The sequence below is a fragment of the Rhodofomes roseus genome (assembly GCF_022264815.1).
Source record: "Rhodofomes roseus strain CIRM-BRFM 1785 chromosome Unknown C8Q71scaffold_24, whole genome shotgun sequence".
Classification (NCBI taxonomy): domain Eukaryota; kingdom Fungi; phylum Basidiomycota; class Agaricomycetes; order Polyporales; family Fomitopsidaceae; genus Rhodofomes; species Rhodofomes roseus.
In genome coordinates, this window is record NW_025952980.1 from 451,638 (window position 1) to 473,217 (window position 21,580).

Below are 21,580 nucleotides of genomic sequence, written 5' to 3' on the forward strand. Positions count from 1 at the left end.
TCCCTCAGTATTATGTGATGTTATGACATTAGAGTCGTACTAGTGACTCAGTAATAAGAACAAATGATATATGTTGAAGTCGTGCAATAGTAGGGTTGGTAACCGTACTACTCCGAGTCAGCGCCGCGCGATGTACTTGTAGCCGATAACGTTCGAAGGGAGTGCTTGGCCACGTTCCACAGCATTTGTAATGGGCATGGTGCGGCGATGCTCGTGCTTGTCAATATCCTGCGCCCACTTCGCGGCTGAACGCGTTGCGCGCATCGCGTTCTTGATGAAGCGCGGTTCCGCTAATTCGTGTTGCTCCTCCAGTATGTCGGCTGCACGGCGCAGCAGTCGAGCCTGCTCGCGAACGTCACCAGCGTCCTCGTCATCGAGCTGACATCGGGCGTATCAACCTTGTCAGCGAGCATTTGCATCCAGTCAGGTCGATATTACGTACCGCGAAGCCCCCGCTCCCGCCTGCGCGTGTGCGCAAGAGACCATCGCGGCCCGTCGGCGGCGCTTTGTTAGGTGACGAGTCGATCTAACAAATAGGTGGCATGAAATCAACCGTCTGTGATACGGTTTTTCGCAGTAATGCAGTGACTCACCGATGGTAACGCAGACTCCTCCATCTCTGTCTCCGACTCCACACCATCGTAAACCAACTTCGACTTTGAGCTCTTGACCGGGCTCGGGGTCTTCGGTTCAAGTTCTGTGGCCGCGTTTGGCATTCTATCGAGCCACGCGTGCTTTGTGCTTGATTCCGGGGGAGAGGCGATCGTCCCGTTGATGGGAACTGTGTAGAACGGTGGGACGTGATACCGTTGTACTTGTACCCACCACAAGGCCGGAAGATCCCCAGTTGCGTGGACCAGATGCTTGCAGAGGAGGTATGCGTGGTACTTCTGCGCGCCGCAGTCACATGTCCACTTGTTGATGTTCGTGATGTACGTGCCTTTGATCGGGACTTTCGCAAGCCGCTCCCAAGAACGCTTGAATGCCTCTTGCATTGTCGTCAATGCTTGTGCTCGGCCTCCGCGATTGCTCCCCAAGAGTCGTCGGAGCGTGAGTCGGTAGGGCGGAAGCGCCTTTGTGATGATAGCATGAACAGCGAGATCGACAGGTGGGCGATTGTACATATGGAGGACGAGCCGCTTAAGATTTCGCCAGAGTGCTTCGACCATCATGGTTGTGCGCTTGCAAGGGATACTTGTCGCATAGGCGCCGCGCGCCCACAATGGCCATCGTTTCCGTGAGTACCATGACGTCCAAAGGTAAGCCCAAACCTCACATAGGTTGTTTACTTCACAGTGCCGGTACATCTCCTCAACCGCATCACGGCGAATGTCGTCCTTGGTTCGCTTCTCGCCGTGGCGCTCTGGGAGAAGGGGGTGCTGCGATGCGTGCTTGGCGAAGAGCCTGAGGATCGAGATTCGGTGTGCCGGCGGACAGAACTGGTAATCGGCCTTCTTCGTCTTCTGTCCAATTTCGGTTTCATCGCTCGGTGCGTCCTCGTCAATATTGCTCTCATCCTCTGCGAATTCATCCACCTGCCGCCTCAGATCGTCCTCAACACTCTCCCAATCATCCTCTCCATCCCAGCCATCACCATCCTCGCCCAATTCCTGCCTCTCGGCCCGGTCACCCCAGTACGTACCATGGTCACTGCCATCTGAGTCATCATCATGACTTGTGGGCTGTTCTGTCCCCGGATGCAAACCCTGTCCCACGCTTGCTTCAATATCGAACGCCTCTGAGTCTGGTACGGCTGTCTGCCGCTGGGCCCGCGAGGGTGCTGGTAGAACGATCTTCGGGAGTGATGGTGTGATCACAGATGGGCGGCCATTGATAAGGAGGCGTACACGCTTCCGAGGGTTTGCCGGCGGGTCTGGAATCTGTACAAGGTCAGTACAGCCGTGCTTTGTGAGTTGATAGCAGTCATGACACACCGGTGCTAACACGGACTGCTGCATGTAAGGAACAAATTCGGGCTTGATGAATTCAAACTCGCGGCGGGCTCCACCAATGTCGTAAGGAGCCGGTGTATCCTTGTTCTTCGCGAGGCGCTGCTTGAGCGCTCGCAGTGCGTGCCAGAAGCAGAGTTGGTGCTTCGATCTCGGCCATGTGGTACGCATCGCATTGATCTCTGACCAATCTTTGTCGGTGAGCGTATACTCGGGATCCACGCCGAGTTTCTTGAGCTGAGCCAGGAACCCGGTAAGCACCGTCTCCTTCGCGTGTTTGGCTGCATCCTTAGTGGTCGAGATGAGTAGGAAGGCAAGGGGGATACCCGAACCCTTGGCATCTGCAACTGCTGCAAAGAGTTCGAAATTGGTCCCATTCGTGTTCCCTGTCAATGTCAAGATTAAGGTTTGCTAAGTTTGCTTCCGTTTGGGGATAATCCGGGTACTCACACGTCGAGTCCATTGCAAGTTCTTGGGTATTTGCCGCCCATTCGCGCACAAAATCGGTAACTTGAAATGCAACAACGTCTGTACCCGGCTCTGCCTTCACGTCCAACAGCATGACGTGATGCTCTGTGGCAGCCTTGTCGATGTATGCCCTCGCCGAATCAAGTGGGTTATCTGCAAGCTTCCACTCTCCTCTGCTGACTAAATGCCAATAATAGTATACAGCCTTCGACCGGTACGGCAGATCAACCTCCGTGACGGACTGTCCACGAAGCTCCTCTCGTACAATATGTCGCCAAATCTGGTCAAATTGTACATCCATATGAGTGTTCAATGCAGTGTGAGACAGACGTAAACCGCGTGAGTACATACTTCGCCAGGGGTCTGGTTCCGAGCATGCTTCTCGATGTATTGCTTCCAGTGATCCGGGAGATCAATGCCGACATATGCAAGGTGCTGTACAGCATGCTTGACCGACAAGATCATCTCCGTGGACCCACTCGCAACGGTAACGTGCAGCCACCCATCACACGGAAAGCGTTCCATACGGCGCGCCGCTCGAGGCTTTGACGTCTTTGGAGTCTTCTTTTTCTGTTCTCGCTCACTGGACTGTGCGCAGCTGAAGCGGTACACGGTATCAGCAGTGCGAACACGCTCGCGCTTAACCTCATAGCTTTCACATGAGGTGAGAAATAATCATTTTACTTGTGTATGCAGTGAACTCACGTCCAATGCAGCATCATACGCTCGCCCGCAATCTCCGCAACTAAATCCGCTCGCTTCCGTGTATCTAGATGGACCGGGGCATGGTTCCCGACATCTACACGAGCCTTCATCTCAAAATCCGGCTGCTCCATTCCTTCGACAGCGGCTTCAAGAAAATCCGAGAGAGTGTGTACATTGCCGAGTAAGTCCTCGGCTTCCTCGTCTTCATTCTGCGGCTGCTGTCGCTTCTTGGAGTTGTTATGTCGTCGCTCATTGGCCTTGTCCATGCAGGATCGACACAAAGACGTGGGCTCCCCCTTTTTCCCGAGGGCCGAGTCCTTGACCCGAGCAGGAAAGTCGGACAGTGGTAAGTCGTTGTGGCAATCCTTGCATATTTTTGTTGACATCGGCTGGGAGAGCACCAGCGCAAGAGACCCACAGGAGCGGATGTAGGGGGATGTAACAGAGGGCACCCCCGGGCGGCGGCGGCCTTGGCGCAAGGACTCAGGAGGTGCCTGACGGCGAGTCATACTAGGAGGTACAGTAATGTGGATTAGTATGTTGTTATTGACTATACTAGAGCATTGCTAGAGTCGACCTATGGCTTGTAACAAACCGGTTAAATGGTACATTAGATTCTGTCTTACTTGTACTGTAACAGGACGCAGACTGGACTTGAACGCAAGGCCGGGGAGGTCGCGCGACCCGCGCCACAGCCGCCACAGCGGAGTGCGAAATGCCCTGCAAACGTGGTGGGACATTAACCTCAAGTCGTGCAACGCGTTGCGCGCAACGCGCAACGTCACGCAAGTCACGGTGTGGCTCCCCTGTGGCCTAAGCGGCGCCCGGGCCAACGGTACACGAATCTTTTCAACCTTGGGCTACAAGGGATTGTTGGAGGTTATACTGAGAGGTATATCCTCTAGTAGAACGAATGTCGCCTCTGTGTGCGTAGTTCGAGTGCTTACTCCATCAGGAAAATCCCATGTGAGAATCACAAGAAATTATCGAAAGTTTCAGGTAAAAATTGAGAATCAGGATCACTACTACATTATCTCGTTTATCTCAGATGAGCTTACCTCGAGATGTCGTCTGAGAAATAGCAACAATTATAGACAATGAACGCTCAATACAAGCACCTTTCACGCATTTGCACCTCATTTGTAGCTGATCTCATAGTGTTTCTCACTTATTATCCGGTCTATCTCTCATCTTTCTGTTATTCTGGGGATTTAGGAACATTGGATATATTGAATGTAACAGTACGACAATGTTCTTGTAGACTACGACTACTAGCGAGCCTGTACCTACATCCCTTCCCACTGGGTGTTGTTTGTCGAGCATGTTTGCACGCCGAGCAGTTGCCCTGCATGCTCATGCTCGTCGTGCAGCGCCCGCGCCTGCTCATCCATACCCATGCCCGCTGCATTCGTCCAACCCCACACTTGCCCCGCTCATCTGTTCATTCACGCCTGCACTCACTCCTACTTGGAGAGCCGGTTCCAGAGGGTATGTACATCCTCTTAGGCGGGAAGTCTTTGAGCAGCTCCCTGTACGTCCACCATCAGCAGAACTCACCACATACGGAAAGAGAACGGACATACGCTCATCACATCCTCACTACTCTTCTCCATCCGCCGACGCACCTGCCACTCCGCGCGGCGCGGGATCCATACATCGCGGCGCTCCTCAGGGTGCAGGCCCTTGAGCGACATGAAGGACTTGAACTCGGCGAGCTTCAGGCCGCACACGGACAGGTGGCCGTAGCGGCAGAGTGAGGTGAGCTGCTGCCCACAACTGTGTAGGCAAGTCAGCGTGGGTATCAAGAGCGAATGAGGATGGAGGGGAGGGGAGAGGAGGGAGGGGACGTACTGTTCCTGGAGAGAAAGTCGTCAAAGGGCAACATGCACCCGGGATGTCGTCCAGCGTCGGGTGCGCCTTGCGGAGGTACGCCTCCTCCGTCTCGAATTCTGTGTTTGACACGTTTGCTGTCTGACTTTGCGGTCGGCTTCAACAGCAGACGACTCGGGCTCGCACAGTGGGCGCCCGAGGTCAGTCTGCTGGTCCACGGCGGCTCCAGCGGGTGATAAGTGGGAGGGTGCGTGCTTCAGTTGGAGAAACGAAGCAGACGGGACGTATCATGATGGTCGACGATGGTCGGACAAGAGGGCTAGAGGTTCGCGTTGGGGCGGAGGCAAGTTGAAGGAGAAGGCAAGGAGGAGGGAGAGTCACACGGAATACATGACGTGGCGCCGAATTCGGGCTCGGCCGAGCAGTCATGTGACATGTTTCCCGCTGCAACGTTACTGGGTCGTTCTGAACTTCTCGTTCTCAGCCACAAAGTATGCAATGCACCTCCCATGTGCCCCCGCCCACCGCCGCCGCCAACGGACACGACAAGACGGTCGCGCGACGGTCGAGACACCGCCCGCCTCTCCCACGTTCAACCCGCACCACCGCATCCTCGCGTGCTGCGCGGCCGCCTGTCACAGACTACAGTGCCACGACCTGCGACAGTACTGCGCTGTCGTGTCCCCGCCGCTCCGTCACCGCGACGTACCGCCCGCCACCGCCCTCTGGTGAGTCATCCCCGTCCCTTGTCCCTCTGTGCGTCGTACCCGCACCGCTCCTTCCCCGTCCGCGCGCCCTCTCCACCCTCTACATGCCGTGACGCGACCTTGCCCCGCGCCCGCACCTCTCTCTTCCTCCCATCACCTTCCCTGCGTCACTCCCGCCATCCTCACTGCCGTCTCCGCACCTCTCCCGTCCTCCCATGCACCAACGCCATCGTCGCGGCCTCCGACTTCTCCGTGGCTACCCTCGCCTCTCGCACACCCTCGCTGCCTGCATCCTTACCTGCACTGCCGCCCTCGTTCGACTCGCGCCCAACACTGCTTCCGGCCTTGCGTGGGTTGGCATCTGCAGAGGCCTCCACTCATGGTCGTGACAATGGGTTCCACAACGAGGTGAGTGGCGAGACTGCACTGAGACACTGACTGTTTGTTCAGCGTGCCGGCACATCAAACATTCACTGGCAGCCTGCACGCACACCGAATGTCCAGCCCGCCCATGCTTCACGCGTCCAGCCCACCCATTCCTCACAACTCCAGCCCGTCCGCGCATCGCGCGGCGCATGTACGGACCACTCGCACACCCGACGTCTGGCTTGGCGCGTTCCAACAATATCCTCGCACACGTCGGACAGCTCGAATGGGCCTTCGTCTGTCTCGTGCGCCCCGGGTATGCCTCCACAGATGCAGCTCAAGCTCAGCATGCTCGATGAGCTCGCCGACGCTGCTCGTCCCGCCCACACACATCGGCTGTTGGCTCGCACGGTTCTGTGCCACCATCCTCATGGAGCCGTTTGTCTATCACTGGGTCGCTGCTCCTGACGGCGTGCAATCCAAACTGACCGTTTACTTATGCTGTTGTGGACCACGGCGAACGTGCCCCCCGCCTGCGCGCTTGCTGAATGTGGCACTGGTTGTTGTACAGTACTATAGCTAATTATTGCAATCAAATTCTGTTGGCTCTCGTTCACATGGTTAGCATGCCCGAGTACTGAATGATAATCTCGTGTGATAGTGTCTCCCTCAGCATTTTCGGTGAAAACCTGCTTTGCAGCAGCTTGGACTGAGATTTGGCCTGATTACTAATGCATTCTTGGGTGCACCGAGATTTCTCACTAATGTTCTCAAGTTTGAAGGTGATTCTCAACACTATGTATAACGATGTTCGAATTAGCACGAATCGCGCGCGCTTTCCACATTATTGGAATTTCTGGTGAAATTTGGTCAAATGCTCAAAGGGGGTTTTCCTGATGTCGATGCACCGCGGCCCGCCACCGCATACTTACGTAATCTCCCGGTAGATTCATCGCGGCCACCGGCCACGGTGGCGACTGTTGGCGACTCAGAGACTAGAGTCGGTCCCCGCAATCCCAATTGAGCTAAAAACTGGAATGTAAACCCGATTATATAGGAACTATCACACATCTAAACGATGTTCAGAAAACAGCTGTAAGTATGTTTGGAACGGACCGCGTCACAAGGCACCCGCCACATGCCCCGATTAGGCAAGTGGTCGGTCAACGGTAATAAGTTAGTCGGAATCTATGTACAAGTAGACGTCAGCTAGCCGTGCAGTATTCACCAGCCAATCCTATGACTTCTCAAATAGTGCAGCTCTCTACTTAATTCTCATCGCTGCGGCGGCGCCGAGGCTGGACTAGCACATAAGCAACTGTCTGAAAGTGTATGTCACAGCGTGATGTGTGTGACTGTTGCACGTTGCGCGTTGCACGCAACGCCCCTCCCAGTCGATCGGACGTTCTCGACCCAAGACAGACCGTCGGTCACCGTTCGGTTCCGCCGCGTCGCGTCACGATCACGTGCGAACCAACTTGAACGGGGCCGTGCGCTTGGTGCTCCTCCATCTTATGCCTTACCGGTACCTGCCCGTAAATACTAAACACCTCTTCTAGCATCATTTCAAAGGTCTTCATAGTCCCTGCCTATTTTACTCACAAAGTGTAAAGCTGCCATCATGAAAGCTTCCGAGTCCTCCGAATGGGTATGTTCTCATGGACCATGTGGGGCTGTAGGTACGTATTGACTGTTTCTGGTCCGACCTAGGCGCCACGCTCAGCTGATACCGGATGCCGCATTTTATAGTTGTGGAGGGAAGGCATGAATCAAAAGTCGAACGGATATCCAGGAACTCAGGAGCACTGAGTAGTACGTGTCGGATACTGCAGGTGATATACATTTTTTTTTTACGCCTCAGAAGGCACGCCCTTGACCAGCGTGCCTTACATGCCCGACTGAACCGGCCAGAAGACCCGATTTCTGCTGTCTGAAGGTGTGGATGTGAAGTTACGTCTGTTTGCGAAGCTTGTGCTGACTAGCACGCGCGTGAAGCCGTATACACAGAGCGCCCCTCCGCGGTCCACGTTCCCGTCGAACTCGCTACCCATCTTCGGCCAGAGCTCTCCTTCGCCATCCTTCTTCGCGACCACGATGAACCCCGACAACGAGCTCCAATACGACGGAAGCGATATGGACATCGACTCTACTGTCGACCTTCGTGCTAGCCAGTTCGGCCAACCGAGTCTCCTCCCTCGCAGGGACCGCCCGGACCATGCCCAACCTAACGACAACCAGACTCACCCCTTCGTGGCTAACTCTCCGAGGCCGAGCTCGTCTTTCGCGAAAAAATCTGGGGCTAAGAACGCAAGAGCGAGCATCTCGTCGCATGCTGGTAAGACATTGTCTAAACGAAACGAGGCCGTAATTAACACCCAGCCTCGTAGGAACCGACGTCTCTCCATTCCCGCTACGACAGCCCACGTCATCCTCGCACGATCCACGCACACCGACCCAGTCTCGAGGCCAACGCGCTAGGACCGCGACGCCGGCAGCCCCATCGAGACCGTCAACCAGGGCGAGCCGTAAGAGACCTGAGGAGAGATCCCCCACGCCGCAGCCCTCTCGCTTCGATCACGAGACGAGCGACGAGGAAATGACACCTCGCAGCACAGTGGCTCGCGACTCGTCCCCGGAGAGCCACTACCCGACCCCGCCCCATCATAAACGAGGTCGCGGTCGCTACTCCGTCGCACGCGCTACGAGACGACGCTCCCAGCCGACGCCTGCTAGGACCCCGTCCCCAGACCCTTACGATATTATCATGCAAGATCCCGACATCGTCGTTCCCCCCGCCGGCTCCTTCAGACGTGTCCAGGGCGACCGCGTTGACTGGAAGAAGAGAAACATGGACATGGAACAGATCGAAGCCTGGAAGGAAATTTGTATGGATAGACCAACGGTAGCGGTGCAGGTCGGCGAACTGGGAACGGAGGCGCCTGGAGTTAACGAACGCATTGACGACATTGGCTCGATCCTGTTCCGCCTCTCCCAGACACCGGGCATCCTAGTCACCCCCGCGCATCCACCGAAGCCGATACAAGCCCAGGCCCTACCGATAACACGCAACGCTCCTCCGAAACCCACGAACAAGGACCCGGTCTGGTATCTGGTCGACGGCCTATCAGAGAAATGGTGCGCCGCGCTCATCCGCGCCGCATGGCTCAGCACTGTAAAGCTCTCTCTTAACTTCGAGGCCTGGACTCATGAGATCCCTAACTTATGCGCGGCATTCCGCCTCATCTACCGCTTCCGCGCCAACAACAAGGACGAGTATGATGTGATCGTCCGTCGAGAGCTGCTCGACTCTGACCTCAACAAGGTGGTCGTGGATATCCTCCTCAAGGACATTGCGAGAGGCGGTCGCTGGAGGCGCTACACGAGGGACGATGCCTTCGGGGAGATACTAGACTCTGTCGACGTCGATATTGTCCATTGCAACGTCACTCCACACCTCTCCGAACCAGTCGCATTCCTCCATATCTCCTCGCCCACATCTGACTGGCAAGACTGGCTAGTCTTCTGCGATGCGATCAGGAAGCACGGCTTCGGCTCGACCGCGACCGGACACCCTGTACTCTTCACCAACCGTGTCTACTGCGGCTACTGCCATTCTCTCGGTCACACGTCCGGCCGATGCCCAGTACGCCTCACACCTGGTTGGCACCAGCCACCGCCGCACATACTCCAACAGCAGCAGGCAAACAACGGTCGCGGAGGCCCTCGTGGCGGCAGAGGACGCGGCGGAGGCGGACGAGGACGTGGAGCTAGAGGTCGCGGTATCTAACTCGCGAAGAGGAATGTAAGCACGATGTAGACGATCTTGTCCAGTACCCTTTTGCACACATCTACGCTCCGATTCACTCGTACCATCATTCCTAAAGCAACGCTTCGATACGCTGTTGACTCACCATGTAACACTACGTCTACAAATGGCACCCCCTTTAGACTACACTATTCTGGACACCGGAACCAACTGAAGCCAGCACATTATACGGTGTGCCCACATCTACTGACCGTTCTGCGGGACAGGAAAGCCACCGCGTGCACGGCCTCAGTTAAGAGAACACTGAAGAACATTGAAGGGCACTCCTAGACTTGCCCTGCCGAGAGGCTTAAGCGACGTCTTCGCCCATGCAAAGACTAGCATGTCCCCTGAGAGACTCAGGAGCAGTCTCCGCTTGCCGTGGATCGTTGTAGCGGCAAGTTCGATTAGCAACGGCGCCAAACGAAACACATAACACACATATGGATGATTCACCGACACACGGCCAACACTCTTCCGAATGGCGAGGAGCTGAAACGCCCCCTGCCCGTAGAAGCTCCAGTGACCCCTCGGAAGGAACGGAGAGCAGGGCGACCCTCCGTGGCGCAAGCATGCTGGGCGCGGAGGGTAGCGTACACCTCCCCAGCAATGAGAGAGTAGACAATATCCCTACGCCAGCACGACAAAGAGGCCGAAAGACGAAGGCTACACTGACGATTGCCTCATTGAATGTAAACGGGAAAGGCCATCTCACTGGGATACTGAACAATAAATGGAACTCTTTGAACCAACTGCTACGTGACGATAGAATCGGCATTATCGCCCTACAGGAGTCACATCTGGATACAGAAGCAGTAGCTACGATTCAAAGGTTGTATGGAAGACGTATGCACGTCGTCAACGGGACCCCAGGTAAAGGAACGGCCTTCGTCCTAAACAGAGAACTTGTAGACGTTACACAGACGGCTACAAGGATAGTCGTCCCAGGTAGAGCCCTATCGCTAACCACCAGATGGCACAATGAACGATCCATAACCATCCTCAATGTATATGCCCCGAACGATCCAGCAGCAAATAAAGACTTCTGGACCAATATCAAGGATCATTATGTGAGACACCGTGGAGAACGTCCTGACGTCATACTAGGCGACTTTAACATTACAGAAGATACGATTGACCGCTTACCTCCCCGAGAAGACAACACAAACGCGGTTGAATCACTCCGCTCACTAATGTCGGACCTGATCCTTCAGGATGGATGGCGCATGTCAGAACCTAACCGAAGAGACTACTCTTTCCCGCAACGTGCCTCGGAATCCAGGTCGAGAATAGACCGTATATACGCATCTGAGGACATACTGAACTCGTCGCATACATGGCAGATAAAGACAACACACGTACCTACAGACCATCGGCTGGTACTGGCGAAGATCAGCACAGAACATGCCCCATACATTGGGAAAGGCAGATGGTCGATACCCCTACACCTGATGGACGACGCCAACTTCATCAACACGACGAAAGTGATGGGAAAGAAAGCCCTCCTAGAAGCCCAACAATGCGTTGAACAGAATCAGCGAAGCGCGACAATTAACCCACAAACGATATACAAGAAGTTTAAATCCGACCTTGTATCGTCGGCCAGGGACCTGATGAAGAAAAAGGCTCCAAAACTCGACGCAGCCATCAAGAAACTAACCAGAGAAGTTAACAGGATACAAAACCTCCCTGGTTACGAAGAGAATCACGAGTTACTGACTGAAGTCGAAGTGCTGCTAGACCGCACAATCCAGCTAGAACGAAAGCGGTACCAGCACATTCGAGAATCAACAACGGCACGGTATGCCCTAAATGCGGAGTCGATCAGTAAGTATTGGTCGAACATTAACCGAGAGAGGAAGCCGCGCGATATTATATACTCACTAAGGCTTCCTAACTCCCAGGAGACAGTCCACCGATCAGATAAGATGGCTGAACTGGCGAGAGACTATCACAACAGCCTACAGGAAGAGGATGAACTAACGTACAATGACGGATCCGCGGCAGAACGTATCCAAGGAGCGACCAATGAGATGACGTCGTCTCTATATGAACACGAGAAGGAAGCCCTGAAAGCGACAATAAGTAAAACCGAGATTGAGTCAGCGCTGAAGAAGTCCAAAACAGGGAAAGCGAGCGGACCAGATGGCATCCCGTATGAGCTCTGGAAAACCCTATACAATGACGATGGAACGTCAGACCAGGACAGTGCGGAATTCAATGGTATAGACCTACTGCATATAGTATACAAGGACGTAGAGAGATTCGGGGTCAATAAACACTCAGGCTTTGCCGACGGCTGGATGTGCCCAATATATAAGAAGAAAGACAGGAGAGATGTCAGTAACTACAGACCGATTACAGTACTCAACTCAGATTACAAGCTATATACCAAGATCCTTGCATCCCGCCTAGCGTCTGTAGTGAAGACAATAGTCCACCATAACCAGGCGGGATTCATACCAGGTCGTAAGATAACAGATCAAACGCAGACTTGCAGGACAATGGTTGATTACGCGGAGGCAACAGAGGACAATGGAGTAATAATAGCACTCGACCAAGAGAAGGCGTATGACAAAATCAGACATGAATACTTATGGGCCGTACTACGGAAAGCAGGCGTACCTGAGGCATTTATCCAACGAGTGAAGGACCTGTATAAGAATGCATCCACTGTTGTCATCATTAATGGGGAATCTAGCACCTCGTTCAAAGTGACACGAGGCGTTAGACAAGGCGACCCATTATCGTGCTTACTATTTGATATTGCAATAGAACCGCTGGCCTGTGCGTTAAGGAACTCTGGCCTGCACGGATTCAATATCCCTGGATATGCTGAACGCCTAATAACGACCTTATTCGCAGATGATACGTCAGCCTTCCTATCTAAAATGGATAAATGGACTGACCTGTGGGCTGTCCTTAATAAGTGGTGCACAGCCTCAGGAGCGCGCTTCAACACGGGTAAGACAGAGGTGATACCAGTAGGCTGCCGAGCGTACAGAGCGGCAGTAATACGATCGAGGAGAATAAACCCGGACAGTGTCGATGACGAACGAATCCCCGACCAGATTCACATAGCGAAGGACGGAGAGGCTGTCAGGATCCTGGGAGCCTGGATCGGGAACAACACTAACAACGCAGCTATATGGGGACCGACCGTCGAGAAAGTTGAGAAATTCCTGCGGAGGTGGAGCTTCTGCAGCCCGACAATGACCGGCAAGCGGAACATAATCCAGATGGGTCCTGGTGGCATGACACAATACTTAACGGCAGTACAGGGCATGCCGAAAGCAACGAAAATGACACTCACCCGTATGATAAGGGACTTTATATGGGGGAAAGGTAAAATTCCTCCCATCAGCATGGAAACCCTGTGCATGAAAGCGACAGACGGTGGCCAGGATATCCTGGACCTGGACAGCAGGAATGACGCGATAGAACTAATGTGGTTAAAACGCTACCTTCAGCTCGGTGCAGACCGTCCGATATGGGCATTCATAACGGATGTGATCATAGCAGTAAACGTCAGTAAGTCTGCTGGGACGATCGAAAGGTCAACTCAACTCAACATGTTCTTCCAGAACTGGAAGCCGAGACTTGACGCGACGTCACCGCTACCACCCTACATAAAGACGATGTTGAGGACTGCAAAGAAATATAACGCGAGCTTCGCTGCGATAAAACTAGATAAGAACCTGAAAGGGCAATTACCGATATGGTACCACATTAGTGCGACGAAGCACCTACGCCGACTAGATAACACAAGTCTGAGTAAGTGTCTACGTGCCACACACGGAGTAATAACGGTAATTGATTTGATACAAGCGGCCCGACACGAAGAGATAATCGCAGTACATGGTGAGGACACGGATGCGATATGTATCTGTGAGCAATGCGTCGAAGATAGATCCATGGGATGTGCGGACCCAATCAAATGCCGAGACGCCGCAGGTAGGATACTGAGGAACGTACAGGGAAAGTGGGACCCTGAAGAACCGTCCCCAAATGATGGCCTGACGCTCACCAAGAGACGGAAGGAAGCCAACGTCAAAGCACTGGACAGTAAGGGCGCAGCGGTAACTTTTGACCCTTCAGTAACTGAACGAGGGGGCATCGCTGAAGCAATCAGAGTCTTCGTCGACGAGAATAACATCAATAACCCACCAGCGATAAGACCACGTAGAGGAATAGAAGTCATGTCTGAGAGGCGCACTGCGTATATCCTAGCGAACCCGAAGCCGGATCCAACCAGAGGACGCAGAAGATGCGGGAGGCCAGATGGAAGCGGCCTACTAGTCATGAAACTTGACTCGATCCACAACGACTTAGTGAACCTCGAAACGCATCTAGTGGATGACAAGTACACAAGCGGTGAGCTGGCAGCAGCAATACGTGTCGTACAACTAGTGCACAAGGACGTACCTGTACATTTCATCTGTGAATCCGACAACCTGAGTATAGTCCTCACCCGTGACCTCGAAAAGTGGGAAAGACTTGACTGGCACGGTATTAGCAATCGCCTTGCATGGAAGGCATTAGTGAACATCTTAAGACAGCGATGCGCAACAACGACATTCCGCAAAGCAGACGGCAAAGAAGAGTGGTCCCTAATGGATAAAGGCAGATCAGTGGCGAAGCAGCTAACTGAGCGGAATGAAGTGCAAACCATAACTCCGATAACAGATCAACGCTTCAACCTATCCGGAGTAAGACTATCAGACCTATCCCAACGTCTCGCATATAGGATGATACGGCTAAGACACAAGTCTAAGAGACCGGCCACGAGGCACAACCTCGAATCAATAATTGACAACTTGGTTAGTAAAGGAGAGGGGGGCACCAAGGAAGATGAAATATGGACGAGCCTACGAGTAATAGAAATCCGCAAGCCAGTACAAGACTTTCTCTGGAAATGTATACATAACGCACACAGGTGTGGGGCATTCTGGAAGAACATACCAGACTATGAAGACCGAGCTCTATGCTCACACTGCGGCGACTTGGAGACGATGGAACACATTATGGTCCAATGCCAAGCCCCAGGCAGAGACACTGTCTGGGACCTAGCAGGAAAGATCTGGGAGATGAAACAAGCTGAGTGGACGAGACCAAGTTACACTGAGATAATAGGTGTCGGCCTACAAAAGTGGTACACCCCGAAAATGAAGCGTAGACCGACGGCTGAACGCTTCTGGCGGATCCTAATATCGGAGTCGGCATACTTAATATGGTGCCTAAGATGCGAGAGAGCGATAGGTCACTCTGATGATACGAACTGGAAACACACCGAGAAAGAGATAAACGCTAGGTGGACGTCAACTCTAAACAAGAGATTGCACCTAGAGATGGCGATGACTCATAGACGATTCGGAAGACAAGCCCTGAGGAAGGACACTATCTTAGGTACCTGGAGGGGAACACTACGAGATGAGCGAGCGTTGCCCGACGATTGGACAGGCACAAACCGGGTTTTAGTGGGTATTGCACCCTTCGTGAGACGAGCTCAAGGCGAAGGATGATAGAGTCCCACACTGGCTAATGAGCCGTGCATAAACGCATTTTACTCCCTGGATGCAACTGCGGGGGAACCCGCTGGCTGGCTGGACTTCGGGTATAACCAATTGTTATATGCCGGAGCCCATAAGAGCCCTCCAAAAAAAAAAAAAAAAAAAAAAAAAGCCGTATACAGTATTGTTCTCCCACTGTTTACAACGACTACTTATATCTCGGCACTGTAGCTCCCTCTGCTCGCTTCAACTCGCTGGATCATACTACAGTATCTGCGCTGGTGGACATGGCCACCATCGATGCTAGGCTTCCTCCCTTGGACGGATCCTTGAACGGTTTGCCCGGTTTCGTCGACTTCCACGCTAAGCACAATCCGAACCGAGCTCTCTATGTCTTTCCGTACACCGACCTCAACTCTGACGAACTCCGTACTACGTCCTACAGCGACTTCGCTCAGGCCACCCACCGAGTCGCGCACACCCTCCGACCGAAGCGGGAAGGCCCAGACGGGCTTGTCGTCGCCATAATTGCCAACGTTGACTCGGTCCTGTACCATGTGATGCTTGTAGGCCTCATCCGAGCAGGATGCGTGCCCTTCGCTATGTCTCCGCGCAACTCAGCGCTGGCCATCGCAAGCATGATGGAGCGCACGCAATGCCATCATATCGTCTCGCAGCCAGCATTTACCGGGATCATCAGTGAAGTGCGTTCTGCGCTTCCGTCTGGCTACTCCGTCCAAATCGACGAAGTGCCGTCTCTGTCCTCCGTCCTCCCGTCTCTCGCGCTTACTCCGCCGGACCCAGTCACCGAGCCTGAGCCGTACCCGTCGCCTCTGCAAGATCTCGTACCTACCTCTGTCGCCCTCTACTTGCATTCCTCCGGATCCACAGGGCACCCAAAGCCCGTGCCGCAGACACATGAATTCCTCCGCAATTGGTGTCGCTTTCCTGTCGTCCTCCATGGCCGACTTCATGCCGTGGGCTGGGGTGCGCACGCGCTTCCGCCGTTTCATACCATGGCGATAGCTGTCCAGCTGCTTGCGCCGCTTGTGTCCGGATGCCCTACCAGCCTGTTCCCGCCACGCGCCGTGGAAGGCGACCCGCCGGTCATACCGACACCGCAGAACACGATATTGAATGCGAGGAAGACGAGCTGTGGAATCCTGGCTACTGTTCCATCGTTTGTGGAGGTGAGGGAAACATGATGCTTTGCGTCTGGTTTCATTGCTGATGGGTCTTCGAGGCATGGGCCCATAACGATGAAGACGTCAAGTATCTGGCATCGCTGAAGTTGCTTGTAAGAATACAGCGGCGTGCTACATAGCTCCGCTTTTAGTCTTTCTTATCATGCTTTGTTAGATCTTCGCCGGAGGCCCACTGTCAAAGGTAAATGGCGACAAGCTTGTCGCCCGTGGAGTGCATCTCTCCGCAGGTTACGGCGCCACAGAGACGGGCAGCATCATGAAGATGCCATTCGTCAACACAAACGTGCCTGATCCCGACGCCAAATCGCCCGAAGATTGGGAATGGATCATCATGCCCGACGAATGCAAACCGAGATGGGAGGACCAGGGAGACGGGACGTATGAACTACAGCTACTGGTGCGCCTCTCACGCAATTGTACTGTACATCTTCAGTATTCATCAGAAAATGATCGCGTCGCTGCCTTTGCAAGACCTGTCCAACACACCGACCTGCTGTCGAAGATTTGACTCTGTCAAGTGGCGAGCGTGGCTGTTCCACGTCTGATCTCTGGATCCCGCATCCCACAAAGCCAGGTCTCTGGAAAATGTCAGTCACATACTTTTTTCCATTCGCCCACCACATACACTGAACTTCGTGCATCGCGCAGAGTGGGACGCAAGGACGATGTCATCGTGCTTGGGACAGGTAAGCCACGTTCTCCATTTTCTTGCCTTGTACTGAGTTATCCAAACAGGCGAGAAGACTGTGCCGATACCGCTCGAGGGGCATATCGGAGCGCATCCACTCGTCAAGGGCGTGATCGCATTTGGACGCGGGCACCAGCAGGTTGGCATCCTCGTCGAGGCTAAGCCCGGCCCCGAAGTCGACCCTACCGACCACGCCGAAGTCATGAACTTCCGCAACGCCATGGAGAGAAGGGATGGATGGATGGCAGTGTGGTCGGATGACGGCGCTTAGACAGTCGACGGTGTCGCCGAGAGTTACAGGCGGCATTGACGGGCCTCGCAGTGAGTGTTGGGCGACCTAGGCATGGCGCACTGATTTCTGTGGGTTAGACAACCTTCGACGACGACGCAGTTCTACCAAACTGTCGTGTATCAAATACTCCAATTCCCACCCGGCACGAGTACATCGCCTACGCTGGCGTACTCTACAGCATGGTTCCGTCAGGGAATCCGATGTGTGATGTACGGGATTCGAAGCACTTCGGGCCAGCTGCCAAGCCTCTCGTCAGTCGACTCTTGCGACGCAGTACGATGCTCAGCTGAGGGAACCTGTTGTGTGATGTCCAAAGGGACTCGAAGCACATCGGGCCTGTCGAGTCCCTCGTCCGTCGACTCTTGCGACGCAGTACGATGCTCAGTCCGTCAGGGGATCCGATGTGTGATGTCCGGGATTTGAAGCACTGCGGGCCTGCTGCCAAGCCTCTCGTCCGTTGACTCTTGCGACGCAGTACGATGCTCATCTGCCTTGTTGTGTGATGTCCAAAGGGATTCGAAGCACATCGGGCCTGTCGAGACTCTCAGTGTCCGTCGACTCTTGCGACGTAGTACGATGCTCCGCTGCGGGAACCTGTTGTGTGATGTCCAAAGGGATTTGAAGCACCTCGGGGCCGCTTTAGTTGAACCTCTCGTGTGTCGACTCTTGCGACATGGGGGGAGCTGTCTCGACAAAGGAGTTGCAGAGGATGGACGGGTCAGTTGCTGATGACAACGTCTTCAGTACTCTGTACGATGGCGGACTACTTTGCCTGTACGAAAGGGCTGTGTACCAGTGTTGCCCGCTGGCGGACTGCGCAGTGGTCTGAATGATAATGTGGCTGTATACCAGTGTTGCCCGCTGGACGGTGTTGTTGCTTACAGCGACGGGCCTATTCTTAGGCTCTTGCTCGCCGTTTCTCTCAGCGGGCATCCTACAGCGCCCAGCGCTGCCTCTCATGGCTTTGGCTGAGGCTCGGGCAATGGCCCTGTCTGGAATTGCTTCATGGGTAGGAGACCTCTGCCTTGTTCTATCCAAGCTGCTGGTCCTTGTCAAGCACAGAATACAGGGATCAGTTGAAGACGACGTGCACATGTTACTACTACAGTGCTCATCTGAACATCAGCGTCATGAGCGGGAAGTTGGAACCCTTCGTCAACGATGGGAAGTTTGCCCGCACACCGCAATGGCGCGTAAGCCGGGAACACATGTCGGAGCACTTCCTCGCAGACTGCTTTGTAGATGATGATGATGTAGTCGCTCCACGGCTCACGGAGTACGCACATACAGTCCTACAGCTGTACGATACTGTCCCCATGGCAGTGGTCTCCTCCGAGGAGCAGGTCTAGATAGAGGCCTAGTGCGGGCCCCCCAAAATCATCCCGCGTGCGACTATATCATCGTCGCGGGCTATGGGACCCACCAAACGGCTACCAAGACAAGCTACTACATAGCTCTGCGATATGGCGCCCTCCATCCCTGCCCACCCGTCAGCCCGTCTGGCGGATCTTGAGGACAGCCCAAGGTTGTCACGGAATCATGTTATTCAATGGCCTGGCGCTCTGTGAGTTTTGTCAGATGCCCGGAGGACCGGCACTGGCTCCTGGGGGGTTTTTCGAGTTTTTCCCCCCAGGTTTTAGCAGAGTGTCCCGCCCCGCCAAAGCTTGGTGAGAGGGCCAGGGCCGAAAGAGGTGACACGTCTTGGGAAGAGTGTTTGGCAGGGATGGAGGGGAATTGGGGGCCGTCTAATGTAGTAGCAGTGAGGTAGTCTAGTACGTAGTCCTATGGCTTGCGATGTTGTAGCTAGTGAGCGCTGTCACCGTCAAGAAGTCGAGACGCGCGTGCGCTATCGGCCGGTGGCTAAATGGACCCCCCTCCTCCTCCTCCTCCTCCATCTGGTCGGAATCAGCCTCCTATGTCTCATGTGTGAGGCGCTCATCACATTTTATAGGCCCCGCGTGGAGGAGGCGAACCATGACGCACCGGCGTTCTCGAGGATATTCAAAGAGATGATTCTCATTGTGGACCCGAGCCGGCCACTGCCTCGCGCCGGGAAGGGCACCGTTCAGCGCAAGAGGGCGCTCGAACTGTATGCGCAGGATATCGAAGACTTGTGCGTCACGTCGTTCCGTAGCAGTGAGATGCCCATCATGACAGCGGTATAGGTACGAGGTCGTCGAAGACAGCGCAAGTGCACATAGTATCGCCCCGCCGCGTTCCTGGGACGTCCTAGGAGTGCAGAACTGGTTGGCTGAGCACGCTGCGAGCATACACGGGGGAAGGGCGGTTACTCCAGAAGCGGACATGTTCGAGCAAGGGTTTGACAGGTACGGCGTGCGTCCTATACTTGATGTCAGAACACTCATTGAGACACGGACTATCGACAGTCTCAGTGCAACGTTTCTCCGGAACCGCATCATCGGCGCGCTGCGCGGTTCATCCGATGCCGCCGTCAATGCGACTGCCCGCCAGGTCCCGCAGAACTTCGTCTTCCAGTATCCGACGCTGGCATCGCTTGCAAGGGCAGTTACTGGGCTCATGCGTTCTGGCCAGCCCGTAGAACTGTCGCGATCGGAAGAAATTGGGCAGATGATACGCAAGTACACTGCGTTGCTGCCGGAGTGCGCCCCGGATGGTGGCATAGAAAATAATAACCGCGAAAGGATCATCCTGCTCACGGGGACCACGGGGAACCTCGGCGCGCATGTGCTTGCGTTGCTGCTGAAGGACGAGGGGACGCAGCGCGTGTATGCGGTGAATCGTGGAGAGGACCTGGTAAATCGCCAGAGAGCTGCATTCAACGACGCGCAGCTGCCGTTGGGTTTACTCGATAGCCCGAAACTGTCACTCTTGTCCGCAGACTTCACAGAGGACAGTCTGGGCCTACCTCAAGAAGATATTGACGACGTGAGTGGAATGTCTCGCTTACTACGGTTGCCCCAGAATACTCACTGTTCTTATAGATTCGCAAGACGGTTACGCACGTCGTACATGCAGCTTGGCGGGTAGACTTCAACCTCGCGCTGTCGTCCTTCGAGAGCCTGGTAGCCGGTGCTGTCCGTCTTCTTAGCATGGCGCCTGCAGCACACTATCTCTTCATGTCGTCCATCTCTATCGCTGCTGGCTGGAACGTCCAAGGATACCAACGCGATACGTATGTGCCGGAGGCTGCTCTGCACGAAGACATCGTTGCAGCTGCTACCTCCGGCTACGGAATGTCCAAATACGTCGTGGAAGAGGTCGGTTGTGAATGATGCGTCTTTCTGCTACTCGACTAAATCCGAAGTTTATGCCGCCAGGTCCTGTCAAACGCATATCAGAAAGGATTCAAGACAACATCGATTCGCATCGGACAGGTCTCAGGGACGTCTCAGAGCGGCGCATGGAATACTTCAGAATGGGTGCCGAGTATCGTCAAGTCGAGTCTCGCTTTAGGTGTCTTGCCTAATTCAAACAACGTACGTACCGATGCTAGATCTCATTCTCAGAGGACGCACTGCTCACCTGCAGGACAGGTGGTTTCGTGGGTGCCGATGGATGTCGTTGCCCGTACTGTCGTCGACGTGGTGCTGGGGCCCGAGTCACCCGAACTGATCAACGTAGTCCACCCGCATCCCGTCAAATGGATTGTTGTATTTGAGGCTATCCAGGACGAGCTCGGCGTAGCACTTTCATTTATATCATTCCATGAATGGGTGAACCAGCTAGAAGCTGTCCCAGACACGACTACTCCGTCGGATCTGGAGAGGATTGTAGGTTCAGTCATACAGCACGGGCTTCTAGCATGCTCACCCTTCACATTCATTAGCCCGGCCTCAAACTACTTGAAACCTTCCGCGCGTTGGGCACTGCGGAGATGGAGGCGCGGCCAGAGGACGAGAAGGAATCCGAGTTCGGTGGACTTCCGCTATTCGAGACGAACAAGGCGTGCGGCATCAGCCAAACCCTCGCTACGATTACCCCGCTCGATGAACACGATGCCAGAGCGTGGGTAAGATACTGGAAGAAAGTCGGGTTTCTGGCGTGACAAGGCGTCAGTACTTCAGTACATGGTA

At 54.3% G+C, this 21,580-nt stretch overlaps 7 protein-coding genes across 7 annotated transcripts; 4 read left to right on the plus strand and 3 right to left on the minus strand.

Moving 5' to 3' along the window:
* Positions 1-10: 10 nt before the first annotated feature.
* On the minus strand, positions 11-1,108 carry C8Q71DRAFT_780708 (uncharacterized protein). The gene is made up of 3 exons (XM_047924855.1): positions 594-1,108; positions 443-526; positions 11-378 (listed from the first exon to the last, which is right to left on the minus strand). The coding sequence occupies exons 1-3, from the start codon at positions 993-995 to the stop codon at positions 118-120; spliced, it is 747 nt and encodes a 248-aa protein (XP_047774936.1). The 5' UTR covers positions 996-1,108; the 3' UTR covers positions 11-117.
* On the minus strand, positions 1,059-1,475 carry C8Q71DRAFT_685291 (uncharacterized protein; the record flags this gene model as incomplete). The annotated part of the gene is made up of 1 exon (XM_047919799.1): positions 1,059-1,475. A coding segment is annotated over one exon (417 nt), but the record flags the coding sequence as incomplete, so codon positions are not given.
* Positions 1,476-3,421: 1,946 nt separating this feature from the next.
* On the minus strand, positions 3,422-5,060 carry C8Q71DRAFT_682297 (uncharacterized protein; the record flags this gene model as incomplete). The annotated part of the gene is made up of 3 exons (XM_047919764.1): positions 3,422-3,487; positions 4,706-4,888; positions 4,974-5,060. Coding segments are annotated over 3 exons (336 nt in total), but the record flags the coding sequence as incomplete, so codon positions are not given.
* Positions 5,061-8,119: 3,059 nt separating this feature from the next.
* On the plus strand, positions 8,120-9,831 carry C8Q71DRAFT_861513 (uncharacterized protein; the record flags this gene model as incomplete). The annotated part of the gene is made up of 3 exons (XM_047927916.1): positions 8,120-8,360; positions 8,413-9,652; positions 9,696-9,831. 3 exons carry the CDS (start codon positions 8,120-8,122, stop codon positions 9,829-9,831), a joined length of 1,617 nt encoding a protein of 538 aa, XP_047774939.1.
* Positions 9,832-13,468: 3,637 nt separating this feature from the next.
* C8Q71DRAFT_688833 (uncharacterized protein) lies at positions 13,469-13,969 on the plus strand (the record flags this gene model as incomplete). Its single annotated transcript, XM_047919836.1, has 1 exon — positions 13,469-13,969. A coding segment is annotated over one exon (501 nt), but the record flags the coding sequence as incomplete, so codon positions are not given.
* Positions 13,970-14,296: 327 nt separating this feature from the next.
* Positions 14,297-15,286, plus strand: C8Q71DRAFT_688575 (uncharacterized protein; the record flags this gene model as incomplete). The annotated part of the gene is made up of 1 exon (XM_047919834.1): positions 14,297-15,286. A coding segment is annotated over one exon (990 nt), but the record flags the coding sequence as incomplete, so codon positions are not given.
* A 341-nt stretch (positions 15,287-15,627) lies between these two features.
* C8Q71DRAFT_714879 (uncharacterized protein) lies at positions 15,628-21,552 on the plus strand (the record flags this gene model as incomplete). The annotated part of the gene is made up of 12 exons (XM_047921004.1): positions 15,628-16,530; positions 16,584-16,637; positions 16,700-16,942; positions 17,017-17,132; positions 17,194-17,231; positions 17,281-17,482; positions 19,477-19,638; positions 19,913-20,432; positions 20,489-20,764; positions 20,825-20,983; positions 21,041-21,277; positions 21,334-21,552. 12 exons carry the CDS (start codon positions 15,628-15,630, stop codon positions 21,550-21,552), a joined length of 3,129 nt encoding a protein of 1,042 aa, XP_047774942.1.
* Between the last annotated feature and the right edge of the window lie 28 nt (positions 21,553-21,580).